Source organism: Pristiophorus japonicus, chromosome 3 (assembly GCF_044704955.1).
Source record: "Pristiophorus japonicus isolate sPriJap1 chromosome 3, sPriJap1.hap1, whole genome shotgun sequence".
NCBI classification, from domain to species: Eukaryota; Metazoa; Chordata; class Chondrichthyes; family Pristiophoridae; genus Pristiophorus; species Pristiophorus japonicus.
Genome location: NC_091979.1, coordinates 7,674,487 through 7,690,427, shown reverse-complemented (window position 1 = coordinate 7,690,427; position 15,941 = coordinate 7,674,487). Strand labels below are relative to the sequence as shown.

General features: G+C 45.9%; 1 protein-coding gene across 2 annotated transcripts in view; it reads left to right on the top strand.

Annotated features, from left to right (window-relative positions):
• Window positions 1–15,941, top strand: part of LOC139259650 (vimentin-like) — a 159,780-nt gene that overhangs the window by 136,977 nt on the left and 6,862 nt on the right. For both annotated transcript variants that reach the window (XM_070875165.1, XM_070875164.1), the window contains exon 7: window positions 15,796–15,830. In XM_070875165.1, the coding sequence (XP_070731266.1) occupies window positions 15,796–15,830 (35 nt within the window). The remainder of the gene's footprint in view (window positions 1–15,795; window positions 15,831–15,941) is intronic.

The following is a 15,941-nucleotide window of genomic DNA, read 5'->3' as shown; positions in this document are numbered from 1 at the left end:
AAGTTGCATGTTCAGCCATGAACTCATTGAATGGCGGTGCAGGCTAGAAGGGCCGAATGGCCTACTCCTGCACCTATTTTCTATGTTTCTAAGTCAGCATGGATTTATGAAGGGGAAATTATGCTTGACAAATCTTCTGGAATTTTTTGAGCATGTAACTAGTAGAGTGGACAAGGGAGAACCAGTGGATGTGGTGTATTTCGACTTGCAAAAGGCTTTTGATAAGGTCCCACATAAGAGATTGGTGTGCAAAATTAAAGCACATGGTATTGGGGGTAATGTACTGACGTGGATAGAGAACTGGTTGGCAGACAGGAAGCAGAGAGTCGGGATAAACGGGTCCTTTTCAGAATGGCAGCCAGTGACTAGTGGAGTGCCGCAGGGCTCAATGCTGTGACCCCAGCTCTTTACAATATACATCAATGATTTGGATGAAGGAATTGAGTGTAATACCTCCAAGTTTGCAGATGACACTAAACTGGGTGGCAGTGTGAGCTGTGAGGGGGACGCTATGAGGCTGCAGGGTGACTTGGACAGATAAGGTGAATGGGCAAATGCATGGCAGATGCAGTATAATGTGGATAAATGTGAGGTTATCCATTTTGGGGGCAAAAACGCGAAGACAGAATATTATCTGAATTGCGGCAGATTAGGAAAAGGGGAGGTGCAACGAGACCTGGGTGTCATGGTACATCAGTCACTGAAAGTTGGCATACACTTACAGCAAGCGGTGAAGAAGGCAAATGGTATGTTGGCCTTCATAGCAAGGGGATTTGAGTATAGGAGCAGGGAGGTCTTACTGCAGTTGTACAGGGCCTTGGTGAGGCCTCACCTGGAATATTGTGTGCAGTTTTGGTCTCCTAATCTGAGGAAGGACATTCTTGCTATTGAGGGAGTGCAGCGAAGGTTCACCAGACTGATTCCCGGGATGGCAGGACTGACATATGAGGAGAGACTGGATCAACTGGACCTTTATACATTGGAGTTTAGAAGGATGAGAGGGCATCTCATAGAAACATATAAGATTCTGACAGGACGGGACAGGTTAGATGCGGGTAGAATGTTCCCGATGTTGGGGAAGTCCAGAACCAGGGGTCACAGTCTTAGGATAAGGGGCAGGCCATTTAGGACTGAGATGAGGAGAAACTTCTTCACTCAGAGAATTGCTAACCTGTGGAATTAGCTACCGCAGATGCCAGTTTATTGGATATATTCAAGATGGAGTTAGATATGGCCCTCACGGCTAAGGGGATTAAGGGGTATGGAGAGAAAGCAAGAAAGGGGTACTGAGGGAATGATCAGCCATGATCTTATTGAATGGCGGTGCAGGCTCGAAGGGCCGAATGGCCTACTCCTGCACCTATTTTCTATGTTTCTATGTTCATTGTAGGGATGCAATGTGCTCTGGTGCCATCTGGACCTCGGGTTCCTCTTGCTCCTCCTCTTCGTCTTCCAGCTGATGCTCCTCCTCCTCCAAAGAGGCTATGCGCTCATAGCCTTGCTCCTCATACAGCTCTAATCCTCATTGTTGCGCAATGTTGTGCAGCACGCAGCAGACAACAATGACTCTGGAAACCCTAGCTGCCACAAACTGAAGGGCTCATCCAGATCTGTTAATACATTTAAGCGCATTTTCAGCATGCCTATTGTGTTCTCTACGACACATCTGGTGGACATGTAGCTTTCATTATAATGCTCCTCAGCCTCATTGCTTGACCTCTTCAATGGTGTCATAAGCCATGTCTTCAGTGGGTATGCCTTGTCTCCAAGCAGCCAGCCGGTATTGTGTTTGGCGGTGCAAAGAGCTGAGGTTGGGTGGACTGGCGTGGGACGAAAATGTCATGACAGCTGCCAGGAAATTTCGCACACACATGCCTTTAGGGATGCTGACCAAGGGCTGTGTGGCTCTTTGTCATCCGGCGCGGATACGATGGGCCAAAATGGCCTCCTTCTGCGCTGTAAATTTCTGGTGTTTCTGTGCATGATGATCTTCCTATGGTTGCAGACGAGTTGCACATTCAGGGAGTGGAAACCCTTGCGATTCACCAGTACTCCTGGGTGATGTAGGGGTTCTGATGGCCTGCACCCATGGGAAGCCAGCCAGAGTGGCAAAACCGAGCATACACTCACTAACACTGGCTTCATCAGTGGCAAAATTCACATAATTGGCTGACTTGTTAAACATGGCATCGGTGACCTATGTGATGCATCTCTAGGCGGCCGACTCCGAGATGCCGCAAATGTCTGCTCCAGATCCTTGGAAAGAACCTGAGGCAAGGACGCTGATGATTTTGACAGCCATGGTAAGGCGTATACACCAGGTCCTCTGGGTTGCAGGTCTTGCGCAAGCAGTGTACAAATGTCGACAACGGCCTGGCACGATAGCCTGAGCCTCCTTTGGCACTGCTGCTCAGACCTGTTGAGGAATGCCTTCCTCTGCCTGTAGGGTTTAAACAAATATGGCAGGGGGATGGGAATCTATGCAGAGAGACAGAGGGAAGTAAAATAAGGGCAGAAGAAAAAGGTAGAAAGGAGATGAGAAAAAGTGGAGGGCAGAGAAATCAAAGCCAAAAATCGAAAAGGGCCACATTACAACATAATTCTAAAAGGACAAAGAGTGTTAAAAAAACAAGTCTGAAGGCTCTGTGTCTCAATGCGAGGAGTATTCATAATAAGGTGGACGAATTAACTGCGCAGACAGCTGTTAACGGATATGATGTAATTGGGATTATGGAGACATGGCTCCGGGGTGACCAAGGCTGGGAACTCAACATCCAGGGGTATTCAATATTCAGGAAAGACAGACATGAAGGAAAAGGAGGTGGGGTAGCGTTGCTGGTTAAAGAGGAGATTAATGCAATAATAAGGAATGACATTAGCTTGGATGATGTGGAATCTATATGGGTAGAGCTGCAGAACACCAAAGGGCAGAAAGCTAGTGGGAGTTGTGTACAGACCACCAAACAGTAGTAGTGAGGTTGGGGTTGGCATCAAACAGGAAATTAGGGGTGCGTGCAATAAAGGTGCAGCAGTTATCATGGGTGACTTTAATCCACATATAGATTGGGCTAACCAAACTGGTAGCAATACGGTGGAGGAGGATTTCTTGGAGTGTATAAGGGATGGTTTTGTAGGCCAATATGTCGAGGAACCAACTCGAGAGCTAGCCATCCTAGACTGGGTGTTGTGTAATGAGAGAGGATTAATTAGCAGTCGTGTTGTGCGAGGCCCCTTGGGGAAGAGTGATCATAATATGGTACAATTCTTCATTAAGATGGAGAGTGACACAGTTAATTCAGAGACTAGGGTCCTGAACTTAAAGAAATGTAACTTCGATGGTATGAGACGTGAATTGGCTAGGATAGACTGGCGAATGATACTTAAAGGGTTGACGGTGGATAGGCAATGGCAGACATTTAAAGATCACGTGGATGAACTTCAACAATTGTACATCCCTGTCTGGCGTAAAAATAAAACGGGGAAGGTGGCTCAACCGTGGCTAACAAGGGAAATTAGGGATAGTGTTAAATCCAAGGAAGAGGCATATAAATTGGCCAGAAAAAGCAGCAAACCTGAGGACTGGGAGAAATTTAGAATTCAGCAGAGGAGGACAAAGGGTTTAATTAGGAGGGGGGGGGAAATAGAGTATGCAAGTAAGCTTGTAAGGAACATTAAACACTGACTGCAAAGGCTTCTATAGATATGTGAAGAGAAAAAGATTAGTGAAGATAAATATAGGTCCCTTGCAGTCAGAATCAGGTGAATTTATAATGGGGAACAAAGAAATGGCAGATCAATTGAACAAATACTTTGGTTCTGTCTTCACTAAGGAAGGCACAAATAACCTTCAGGAAATACTAGGGGACCGAGTGTCTAGCGATAAGGAGGAACTGAAGGAAATCCTTATTTGTCAGGAAATTGTATTCGGGAAATTGATGGGATTGTCTGCATCCCAGAGTACTTAAGGAACTGGCCCTAGAAATAGTGGATGCATTGGTGGTCATTTTCCAACATCCTATAGACTCTGGATCAGTCCCTATGGATTGGAGGGTAGCTAACGTAACCCCACTTTTTAGAAAGGAGGGAGAGAGAAAACGGAATTATAGACCGGTTAGCCTGACATCGGTAGTGGGGAATATGTTGGAACCAATTATTAGAGACATAATAGCAGCGCATTTGGGAAGCAGTGCCAGGATCGGTCCAAGTCAGCATGGATTTATGAAAGGGAAATTATGCTTGACAAATCTTCTAGAATTTTTTGAGGATGTAACTAGTAGAGTGGACAAGGAAGAACCAGTGGATGTGGTGTATTTGGACTTTCAAAGGCTTTTGATAAGGTCCCACACAAGAAACATAGAAACATAGAAAATAGGTGCAGGAGTAGGCCATTCGGCCCTTCTAGCCTGCACCGCCATTCAATGAGTTCATGGCTGAACATGCAACTTCAGTACCCCATTCCTGCTTTCTCACCATACCCCTTGATTCCCCTAGTAGTAAGGACTTCATCGAACTCCTTTTTGAATATATTTAGTGAATTGGCCTCAACAACTTTCTGTGGTAGAGAATTCCACAGGTTCACCACTCTCTGGGTGAAGAAATTCCTCCTCATCTTGGTCCTAAATGGCTTCCCCCTTATCCTTAGACTGTGTCCCCTGGTTCTGGACTTCCCCAACATTGGGAACATTCTTCCTGCATCTAACCTGTCTAACCCCGTCAGAATTTTAAACGTTTCTATGAGTTCCCCTCTCATTCTTCTGAACTCCAGTGAATACAAGCCCAGTTGATCCAGTCTTTCTTGATAGGTCAGTCCCGCCATCCCGGGAATCAGTCTGGTGAACCTTCGCTGCACTCCCTCAATAGCAAGAATGTCCTTCCTCAGGTTAGGAGACCAAAACTGTACACAATACTCCAGGTGTGGCCTCACCAAGGCCCTGTACAATTGTAGCAACACCTCCCTGCCCTTGTACTCAAATCCCCTCGCTATGAAGGCCAACATGCCATTTGCTTTCTTAACCGCCTGCTGTACCTGCATGCCAACCTTCAATGACTGATGTACCATGACACCCAGGTCTCTTTGCACCTGCCCTTTTCCTAATCTGTCACCATTCAGATAATAGTCTGTCTCTCTGTTTTTACCACCAAAGTGGATAACCTCACATTTATCCACATTATACTTCATCTGCCATGCATTTGCCCACTCACCTAACCTATCCAAGTCGCTCTGCAGCCTTATAGAATCCTCCTTGCAGCTCACACTGCCACCCAACTTAGTGTCATCCGCAAATTTGGAGATACTACATTTAATCCCCTCGTCTAAATCATTAATGTACAGTGTAAACAGCTGGGGCCCCAGCACAGAACCTTGCGGTACCCCACTAGTCACTGCCTGCCATTCTGAAAAGTCCCCATTTACTCCTACTCTTTGCTTCCTGTCTGACAACCAGTTCTCAATCCATGTCAGCACACTACCCCCAATCCCATGTGCTTTAACTTTGCACATTAATCTCTTGTGTGGGACCTTGTCGAAAGCCTTCTGAAAGTCCAAATATACCACATCAACTGGTTCTCCCTTGTCCACTCTACTGGAAACATCCTCAAAAAATTCCAGAAGATTTGTCAAGCATGATTTCCCTTTCACAAATCCATGCTGACTTGGACCTATCATATTACCTCTTTCCAAATGCACTGCGATGACATCCTTAATAATTGATTCCATCATTTTACCCACTACCGATGTCAGGCTGACCAATCTGTAATTCCCCGTTTTCTCTCTCCCTCCTTTTTTAAAAAGTGAGGTTACATTGGCTACCCTCCACTCCATAGGAACTGATCCAGAGTCAATGGAATGTTGGAAAATGATTGTCAATGCATCCACTATTTCCAAGGCCACCTCCTTAAGTACTCTGGGATGCAGTCCATCAGGCCCTGGGGATTTATCAGCCTTCAATCCCATCAATTTCCCCAACACAATTTCCCGACTAATAAGGATTTCCCTCAGTTCCTCCTCCTTACTAGACCTCCGACCCCTTTTATATCCGGAAGGTTGTTTGTGTCCTCCTCAGTGAATACTGAACCAAAGTACTTGTTCAATTGGTCCGCCATTTCTTTGTTCCCCGTTATGACTTCCCCTGATTCTGACTGCAGGGGACCTACGTTTGTCTTTACTAACCTTTTTCTCTTTACATATCTATAGAAACTTTTGCAATCCGTCTTAATGTTCCCTGCAAGCTTCTTCTCGTACTCCATTTTCCCTGCCCTAATCAAACCCTTTGTCCTCCTCTGCTGAGTTCTAAATTTCTCCCAGTCCCCGGGTTCTCTGCTATTTCTGGCCAATTTGTATGCCACTTCCTTGGCTTTAATGCTATCCCTGATTTCCCTTGATAGCCACGGTTGAGCCACCTTCCCTTTTTTATTTTTACGACAGACAGGAATGTACAATTGTTGTAGTTCATCCATGCGGTCTCTAAATGTCTGCCATTGCCCATCCACAGTCAACCCCTTCAGTATCGTTCGCCAATCTATCCTAGCCAATTCACGCACACAAGAGATTAGTGTGCAAAATTAAAGCACATGGTATTGGGGGTAATATACTGACGTGGATAGAGAACTGGTTGGCAGACAGGAAAGAAAGAGTGGGAATAAACGGGTCCTTTTCAGAATGGCAGGCAGTGACTAATGGGGTACCGCAAGGTTCAGTGCTGGGACCCCAGCTATTTACAATATACATTAAAAGATGAAGGAATTGAATGTAATATCTCCAAGTGTCATGTATTTAACTGTCATTGAACCCATGTATAAACTGACCTAAGTTGTACACTGTGAGAACATTGACCACTAGGTGGTGAACTTGTGGGAGACACTCCTAACCTGGACTTTCAGGTATAAAAGGGGAAGCTCCACCCACCTTTATCAGTTCAGTGCTGGCTAATAAAAGTTACTGTTCACATAGTGACCTTCTCTCAAGTATGGGCCTCGTGTGCATTTGTACTGTATAGTAAGGACATATCATTGGCGATGAGAAACTGGGATTTAAACCACGCGAGCATGGCCACTAGCAGCACAGACGAGAGGTACTGTGTTGGTGATGATTGGGACGACTTTATTGAGAGACTACAGCAAAGCTTTGTCACGAAGGAATGGCTGGGACAGGATTCGGCCGACAAATGCAGGGCTCATCTCCTGACCGTTTGTGGGTCCAGGACGTACTCCCTGATGAAGGACCTTCTAGCGCCAGAGAAGCCGGCGGACAAGCCTTTTGAAGAGCTCAGTAAGTTGATTGGGGAACACTTTAAACCGGCCAGCAGCATGCACATGGCGAGACACCGGTTTTATATGCACCGGCGGCGAGAAGGGCAAAACGTTCCAGACTTCGTGGCAGACCTCCGGCGACTGGCGAGCCTATGTAAGTTTCCAGATGCATACAGAGCGGAGATGCTGCGAGACTATTTTATTGAGGGCATCAGGCACGCTGGGGTTTTCAGGAAACTGATCAAGACCAAAGACTTGACCCTGGAAACAGCGGCTTTGATGGCCCAGACATTTATCTCGGGAGGAAGAGACCAGAATGATGTTTGACAAAAATCTTGGTTTAAATGCAGCAAATGGACAGGGAATCCAAATTGTTAACGCGGCACACAGTTCCCCAGACAGACAGTGGCAATCGGACATGCCCGAGCATGTAGTCGAATCCAAAGGGGGAATTCAACAGAGACAATGGCTAGCTGAACGGCGATTCACGCCATCGCAAGGGACAATGCAGCCAGTAATGAGGCCATCAACACCTATTAATGGTGCGCTTAAAAACAGTTGCACAGACAGTCAGAGATGATCGACTGGTAATGGGCCTTTTGTTTCCAACAACGGCTCATGTTGGAGGTGTGGAGGCAAACACACAGCCAGAGCTTGCAGGTATCAGCAATACGCCTGCAGAAATTGCAACTTCAGCGGTCACTTGGTGCGTATGTGCAGGAAGCCTGCAGCCAGGTTGATGTACGAGGAGGACGGGAACGATGTAAGCCCTACGGGGCCAAAGGGACATTGGGGGAAATCGCTGGAAGCTGAAGTACAGCGAGTTCACGTGGAGCACATATACAGTTCATAAACCAGGACGCCACTGATAATGATGAAAGTGCTCCTCAATGGCATCCCAGTATCAATAGAGCTAGACACAGGGGCCAGCCAGTCCCTAATGAGTATCAAACAGTTCAACAAGTTGTGGGCGTCCAAGGCCAGGAGGCCAAAATTATTGTCAATTGATGCACAGCTACAGATATATACAAAAGAGATCATTCCGGTGCTAGGCGGCGCCATGGTAGTCGTGACCCACAAAGATTCGGAGAACAGATTGCCACTCTGGATTGTTCCGGGGGACGGTCCCGCACTGCTGGGGAGGAGTTGGCTGGCTGTCATGACCTGGAAATGGGGCGATGTCAATGCAATACAAGTCGGACAGGTTACACCTCAACAGAGACGGGACCAATGTTCTCGCGGGTGGTTTTGATAGTGTGGTTGGGAGGGCTTTAAAGTAGCTTGGCAGGGGGGTGGGAACCCAGGAGAGGGCTCTGAGCTAGTTAGAGTGGGTGAGAGCTCAGATGAACAGAACCCCAAGAAAGGATGCAAAAGGCAGGAGGCAACAGAGCAGAGTAGCACTGGGATAAGTGTAAACCACAAGGTGATAGGAAGGGACAATATGTATGAATATAAAGGGGCTGCAGGAGGGGTCAAAACTAAAAATCATGGTTTAAAAACTAGTATTAAAACACTTTACCTAAACGCACGCAGCATTCGAAATAAAGTAAATGAGTTGACGGCACAAATCATTACAAATGGGTATGATTTGGTGGCCATTACAGAAACGTGGTTGCAGGGTGGCCAAGACTGGGAATTAAACATACAGGGGTATCTGACAATTCGGAAAGATAGACAAGAAGGGAAAGGAGGTGGGGTAGCTCTGTTAATAAAGGATGATATCAGGGCAGTTGTGAGAGACGATATTGGCTCTAATGAACAAAATGTTGAATCATTATGGGTGGAGATTAGAGATAGTAATGGGAAAAAGTCACTGGTGGGTGTAGTTTATAGACTCCCAAATAATAACTTCACGGTGGGGCGGACAATAATCAAGGGAATAATGGAGGCATGTGAAAAAGGAACGGCATTAATCATGGGGGTAGCCTTGAGGAGAAATTCAGAGAATGCATCCTGGTTTGTTTCTAAGAACAGTATGTTACAGAACCTACAAGGGAGCAAGCTATCTTAGATCTGGTCCTGTGTAATGAGACAGGAATAATAAACGATCTCCTAGTAAAAGATCCTCTCGGAATGAGTGATCACAGTATGGTTGAATTTGTAATACAGATTGAGGGTGAGGAAGTAGTGTCTTAAACGAGCGTACTATGCTTAAACAAAGGGACTACAGTGGGATGAGGGCAGAGTTGGCTAAAGTAGACTGGAAACACAGACTAAACGGTGGCACAATTGAGGAACAGTGGAGGACTTTTAAGGAGCTCTTTCATAGTGCTCAACAAAAATATATTCCAGTGAAAAAGAAGGGCTGTAAGAGAAGGGATAACCAGCCGTGGATAACCAAGGAAATAAAGGAGAGTATCAAATTAAAAACCAATGCGTATAAGGTGGCCAAGGTTAGTGGGAAACTAGCAGATTGGGAAAATTTTAAACGACAGCAAAGAATGACTAAGAAAGCAATAAAGAAACGAAAGATAGATTACGAAAGTAAACTTGCGCAAAACAAAAAAAGATAGTAAAAGCTTTTACCGATATATAAAACGGAAAAGATTGACTAAAGTAAATGTTGGTCCCTTAGAAGATGAGAAGGGGGATTTAATAATGGGAAATGTGGAAATGGCTGAGACATTAAACAATTATTTTGCTTCGGTCTTCACAGTGGAAGACACAAAAACCATGCCAAAAATTGCTGGTCACGGGAATGTGGGAAGGGAGGACCTTCACTGGGGAGGTAGTGCTGGACAGGCTAATGGATCTCAAGGTAGACAAGTCCCCTGGTCCTAATGAAATGCATCCCAGGGTATTAAAAGAGATGGCGGAAGTTATAGCAGATGCATTCGTTATAATCTACCAAAATTCTCTCGACTCTGGGGAGGTACCAGCGGATTAGAAAGCAGCTAATGTAACACCTCTGTTTAAAAAGGAGGCAGACAAAATTCAGGTAACTATAGGCCGGTTAGTTTAACATCTGTAGTGGGGAAAATGCTTGAAGCTATCATTAAGGAAGAAATAGTGGGACATCTAGATAGGAATAGTGCAATCAAGCAGACGCAACATGGATTCATGAAGGGGAAATCATGTTTAACTAATTTCCTGGAATTCTTTGAGGATATAACGAGCATGGTGAATAGAGGTGTACCGATGGATGTGGTATATTTAGATTTCCAAAAGGCATTCGATAAGGTGCCACACAAAAGGTTACTACAGAAGATAGAGGTACGCGGAGTCAGAGGAAATGTATTAGCATGGATCGAGAATTGGCTGGCTAACAGAAAGCAGAGAGTCGGGATAAATGGGTCCTTTTCGGGTTGGAAATCGGTGGTTAGTGGTGTGCCACAGGGATCGGTGTTGGGACCATAACTGTTTACAATATACATAGATGACCTGCAAGAGGGGACAGAGTGTAGTGTAACAAAATTTGCAGATGACACAAAGATTAGTGGGAAAGCGGGTTGTGTAGAGGACACAGAGAGTTTGCAAAGAGATTTAGATAGGTTAAGCGAATGGGCTAAGGTTTGGCAGATGGAATACAATGTCGGAAAGTGTGAGGTCATCCACCTTGGGGGAAAAAAAACAGTAAAAGTGAATATTATTTGAATGGGGAGAAATTACAACATGCTGCGGTGCAGAGGGACCTGGGGATCCTTGTGCATGAATCCCAAAAAGTTAGTTTGCAGGTGTAGCAGGTAATCAGGAAGGCGAATGGAATGTTGGCCTTCATTGCAAGAGGGATGGAGTACAAAAGCAGGGAGGTCCTGCTGCAACTGTACAGGGTATTGGTGAGGCCGCACCTGGAGTACTGCGTGCAGTTTTGGTCACCTACTTAAGGAAGGATATACTAGCTTTGGAGGGTGTACAGAGACGATTCACTAGGCTGATTCCGGAGATGAGAGAGTTACCTTATGATGATAGATTGAGTAGACTGGGCCTTTACTCGTTGGAGTTCCGAAGGATGAGGGGTGATCTTATAGAAACATTTAAAATAATGAAAGGGATGGACAAGATAGAGGCAGAGAGGTTTTTTCCACTGGTCGGGGAGACTAGAACTAGGGGGCACAGCCTCAAAATACGGGGAAGCCAATTTAAAACCGAGTTGAGAAGGAATTTCTTCTCCCAGAGGGTTATGAATCTGTGGAATTCTCTGCCCAGGGAAGCAGTTGTGGCTAGCTCATTATCTGTGATTTGAATACATTCAGATAGATTTTTAACCAATAAGGAAATTAAGGATTACGGGGAGAGGGCGGGTAAGTGGAGCTGAGTCCACGGCCAGATCAGCCACGATTTTGTTGAGTGGCGGAGCAGGCTCGAGGGGCTAGATGGCCTACTCCTGTTACTAATTCTTATTTTCAATTTCTTCTGTGGAGCGAATATCATGTTCACAGGTCCTGGACAAATTTGACTCACTATTTCAGCCCGGTATTGGCTCTTTCATGGGGACCAAGGTAGTGATTCACATGAACCCAGATGCCAGGCCAGTACACCACAAGGCCCGAGCGGCGCCGTACATGATGCGGGAAAAGATAGAAGGCGAATTGGACCGCCTGCTGAGAGAAGGTCACTCTGTGAACAGTAACCTTTATTAGCCAGCACTGAACTGATGAAGGTGGGTGGAGCTTCCCCTTTTATACCTGAAAGACCAGGTTAGGAGTGTCTCCCACAAGTTCACCACCTAGTGGTCAATGTTCGCACAGTGTACAACTTAGGTCAGTTTATACATGGGTTCAATGACAGTTAAATACATGATGAAGGCAATTGCCAGGTCACACGTTTGGTGGCCAGGGATAGATGCAGACCTGGAACTTTGTGTTTGCAGGTGCAACACGTGCGCCCAGCTGGGCAATGCCCCAGGGAAGCCCTCCTTAGCCCCTGGTCCTGGCCCGCCAAACCATGGTCACGAATCAATATGGACTACACAGGTCCTTTCATGGGAAAAATGTTTTTGGTTGTAGTAGGCGCCTACTCAAAATGGATCGAGTGTGACATTCTCAATTCAAGCACATCCTCTGCCACGGTAGAAAGTCTATGGGCACTGTTCGCCGCCCATGGTCTACCTGACGTCTTGGTCAGTGACAATGGCCCGTGCTTTACAAGCATTAAATTCCAGGACTTCATGGCAGGAAATGGTATCAACCATGTCAGAACAGAACCGTTCAAGCCGGCCTCAAACGGCCAGGCGGAACGAGCAGTGCATATAATCAAACGGGATGCTCAGAATCTAAGGGGGTTCCCTACAAAGCCGCTTATCTCGCCTCCTGTTGGCCAATAGATCCCGACCACACTCGCTCACAGGGGTCCCACCCGCAGAGCTGCTAATGAAAAGGACGCTCACAACCAGGTTATCCCTTATACACCCCATCATGAAAGAAATTGTTGAGAGCAGGCGCCAGTCACAATGTGACTACCACGACGGGAATGCGAGGGCCCGATGTATTGATGTCAATGACCCTGTCTTTGTGCTCAACTACGCTGCAGGGCCCAAATGGCTCGCAGGCACTGTGATTGCCAAAGAAGGGAATAGGATTCTGGTAGTTAAACTTACCAATGGACAAATCTGCCGCAAACACGTGGATCAAACAAAAAGGAGGTTCAGCAACCCCATAGAAGAAGCAGAGGAAGAACACGATGTAGAGTTCACTCCTCCACAGGTGACCGAACACCGGAACCAAGTGGAGGAGAGCCCAGTCACTGGGGGCAGTCCGGACAGGCCTGAGGCACCGCAAACAGCAGACACTCAGGCTAGTGCCCAACAACCAGAGCACCAACTCAGGCGCTCCACAAGGGAGCGTAAACCACCAGAGAGACTTAACCTGTGATCCCAATAAGACTTTGGGGGGGGAGGTGATGTCATGTATTTAACTGTCATTGAACCCATGTATAAACGGACCTAAGTTGTACACCATGAGAACATTGACCACTAGGTGGTAAACTTGTGGGAGACACTTCTAATCTGGTCTTTCAAGTATAAAGGGGAAGCTCCACCCACCTTCATCAGTTCAGTGTTGGCTAATAAAGGTTACTGTTCAGAGTGACCTTCTCTCAAGTATGGGCCTCGTGTGCATTTGTACTGTATAGTAAGGACATATCACCAAGTTTGCAGATGACACTAAGCTGGGTGGCTCTGAGGAGGATGCTGAGAGGCTGCAGGGTGACTTGGACAGATTAGGTGAGTGGGCAAATGCATGGTCGATGCAATATAATGTAGATAAATGTGAGGTTATCCACTTTGGTGACAAAAACAGGAAGGCAGAATATTATCTGAATGGTGACAGATTAGGTTTAGGGGAGGTGCAACGAGACCTGGGTGTCATGGTACATCAGTCATTGAAAGTTGGCATGCAGGTACAGCAAGCGGTGAAGAAGCCAAATGGCATGTTGGCCTTCATAGTGAGAGGATTTGAGTATAGGAGCAGGGAGGGCATACAGCAGTTGTACAGGGCCTTGGTCAGGCCACATCTTGAATATTGTGTACAGTTTTGGTCTCCTAATCTGAGGAAGGACATTCTTGTTATTGAGGGAGCGCAGCGAAGGTTCACCAGACTGATTCCCGGGATGGCAGGACTGACATATGAAGAAAGACTGGATCGACTAGACTTATATTCACTGGAATTTAGAAGAATGAGAGGGGACTCATCGAAACATATAAAATTATGATGGGACTGGACAGGTTAGATGCAGGAAGAATGTTCCCGGTGTTGGGGAAGTCCAGAACCAGGGGTCACAGTCTAAGGATAAGGGCTAAGCCATTTAGGACTGAGATGAGGAGAAACTTCTTCACTCAGAGAATTGTGAATCTGTGGAATTCGCTACCGCAAAAAGTTGTTGAGGCCACTTCGTTAGATATATTCAAAAGGGAGTTAGATGTGGCCTTTACAGCTAAAGGGATCAAGGGGTATGGAGAGAAAGCAGGAATGGGGTACTGAAGTTGCATGATCAGCCATGATCATATTGAATGGTGGTGCAGGCTCGAAGGGCCGAATGGCCTACTCCTACACCTATTTTCTATGTTTCTACCCTATGTTGGGGATATCGCTTCCAGCGTGGTGCAGCCCCGCGCTGACCCCCTCTGTCCTGTGCAACATCAGATTGTTGAGGAGAGGACGGTGGTGGTGCTGTTGCTGCTGTTGGTGGGGCTCATCCTGGTCCGATTGTGAGGACCAAAATGTGACAATTTAAGCAGCACCCATGCTGATGTAATCGATGGCAGGTAAAGTAGAGTTCAGAGGACCAATCTGTCAATGTTTAGATAGCAATGTGGAGAGAGTAGCTTCCGAGGTTGCAGAAAAGACTTGCAAACTGTAGACACTTAAATCTGTGTTCAAAATGGAGTCAGCATAGCCTTTCCCTTAGGCAAGTAAGCAGATGTCATGTGGGAGTATTTATTCGGATTTCCATGTATTAATGACCTCGTACACTGCCCTCTGAGCTTCTGCCTCAGATTGACAGACATGGTTCCCGAGCTGTGTGATTCCCGTGGTCATCCAGTAAAAATCAAAAGTTCTGGTTAAAATCTGTGTTAAGGGTCTCACAACAAGGATTTAATGAGCTTACTTAGATTGTCTGCCTCTGCTGTTCGGGTCTGTGGCGCGCTGGGTAATGCGCCCGAGTTAAAGGCGTGAGGAAGTAGGATGACGGCAGGTTCCCAATGCGATCGCATTTTCTTCAACTATTACTGCCGACCCGCCTCCAAACCCGCACGCATAGCAGCGGGAAAATTCCATCCGCTGAATCGTGTTTCAGGTACCAGGAGTGACCTGAAACTTCCTGACATTTGTTTCAAGGATTGTACTTGTGCACTGCATGGTACACAAATTTGACTTGCAGAAAGGCCTCACTGTTGAGGCCCAGGAGAAGAAGGGCCTCCATGGCCTAGAATGGGACCTAGCAAGAGGAGAACCCATTAGAGGATGTGAAAGACAACCTTTTTGCCAGCTGCAAGAAATATTTATGCATCACTCTTGTAGGAGACCACTTATATGGCCAATATATATCTTTCCGCTTCCTTCCGCAAGTGTGTCAACACCTGCAGGCCTTATCTGTGGGCCGATGAAAACATCTTTCACACCATCTAAGAACAACGTCAGCACACACAACTTTACTTTAACCATAATTAATATATTTTTGTGCTTAATGTTTTATACTGCAGCACTATCAGGTGCTGCCAGTTTTTGAAGAATGTGCTCTGAAACCTAGTCTTGTGCTTTTCCTGGCTTCTCCTCAATGGCAGGAGTGTATGAGGTGGGCTGGCTGCTGTGTTGCCTCTTGGAATTCAAATAGTGAGCTCCCAATCAAGTGCTACTGCTGAGAGCCTGCCTCCCTCCTGTGGGTAAAACATGGCCAGGTAGAGGCAGACCTACATAGGGAAAAGGGTTCAGTTTGGAAACATCTTTTACAGGTAAAACTACCCTGATTCCTTTGATAAATTTCCAGTTACCCATTGTGTAAGGAAGATAATATTTTGAAGAATGAGTAAAACTAAAGCTAGAAGTCCGTAACCTGATATATTAGTTAAAAAAATTAAACTTCAAAATTAACTATTTTATTGCTTTCTAGGGACTATTCTACTCAGCCATCTATAACTGATAAAGGTGCGTATAACTTAAAGTCAGTTTGATATTAAACTAATGTCAATTATGTTAACTTTTTATTTTTCTTTGTCCTACACATTCACCAAACATCTCTAGAGTTAGTCCAGATGC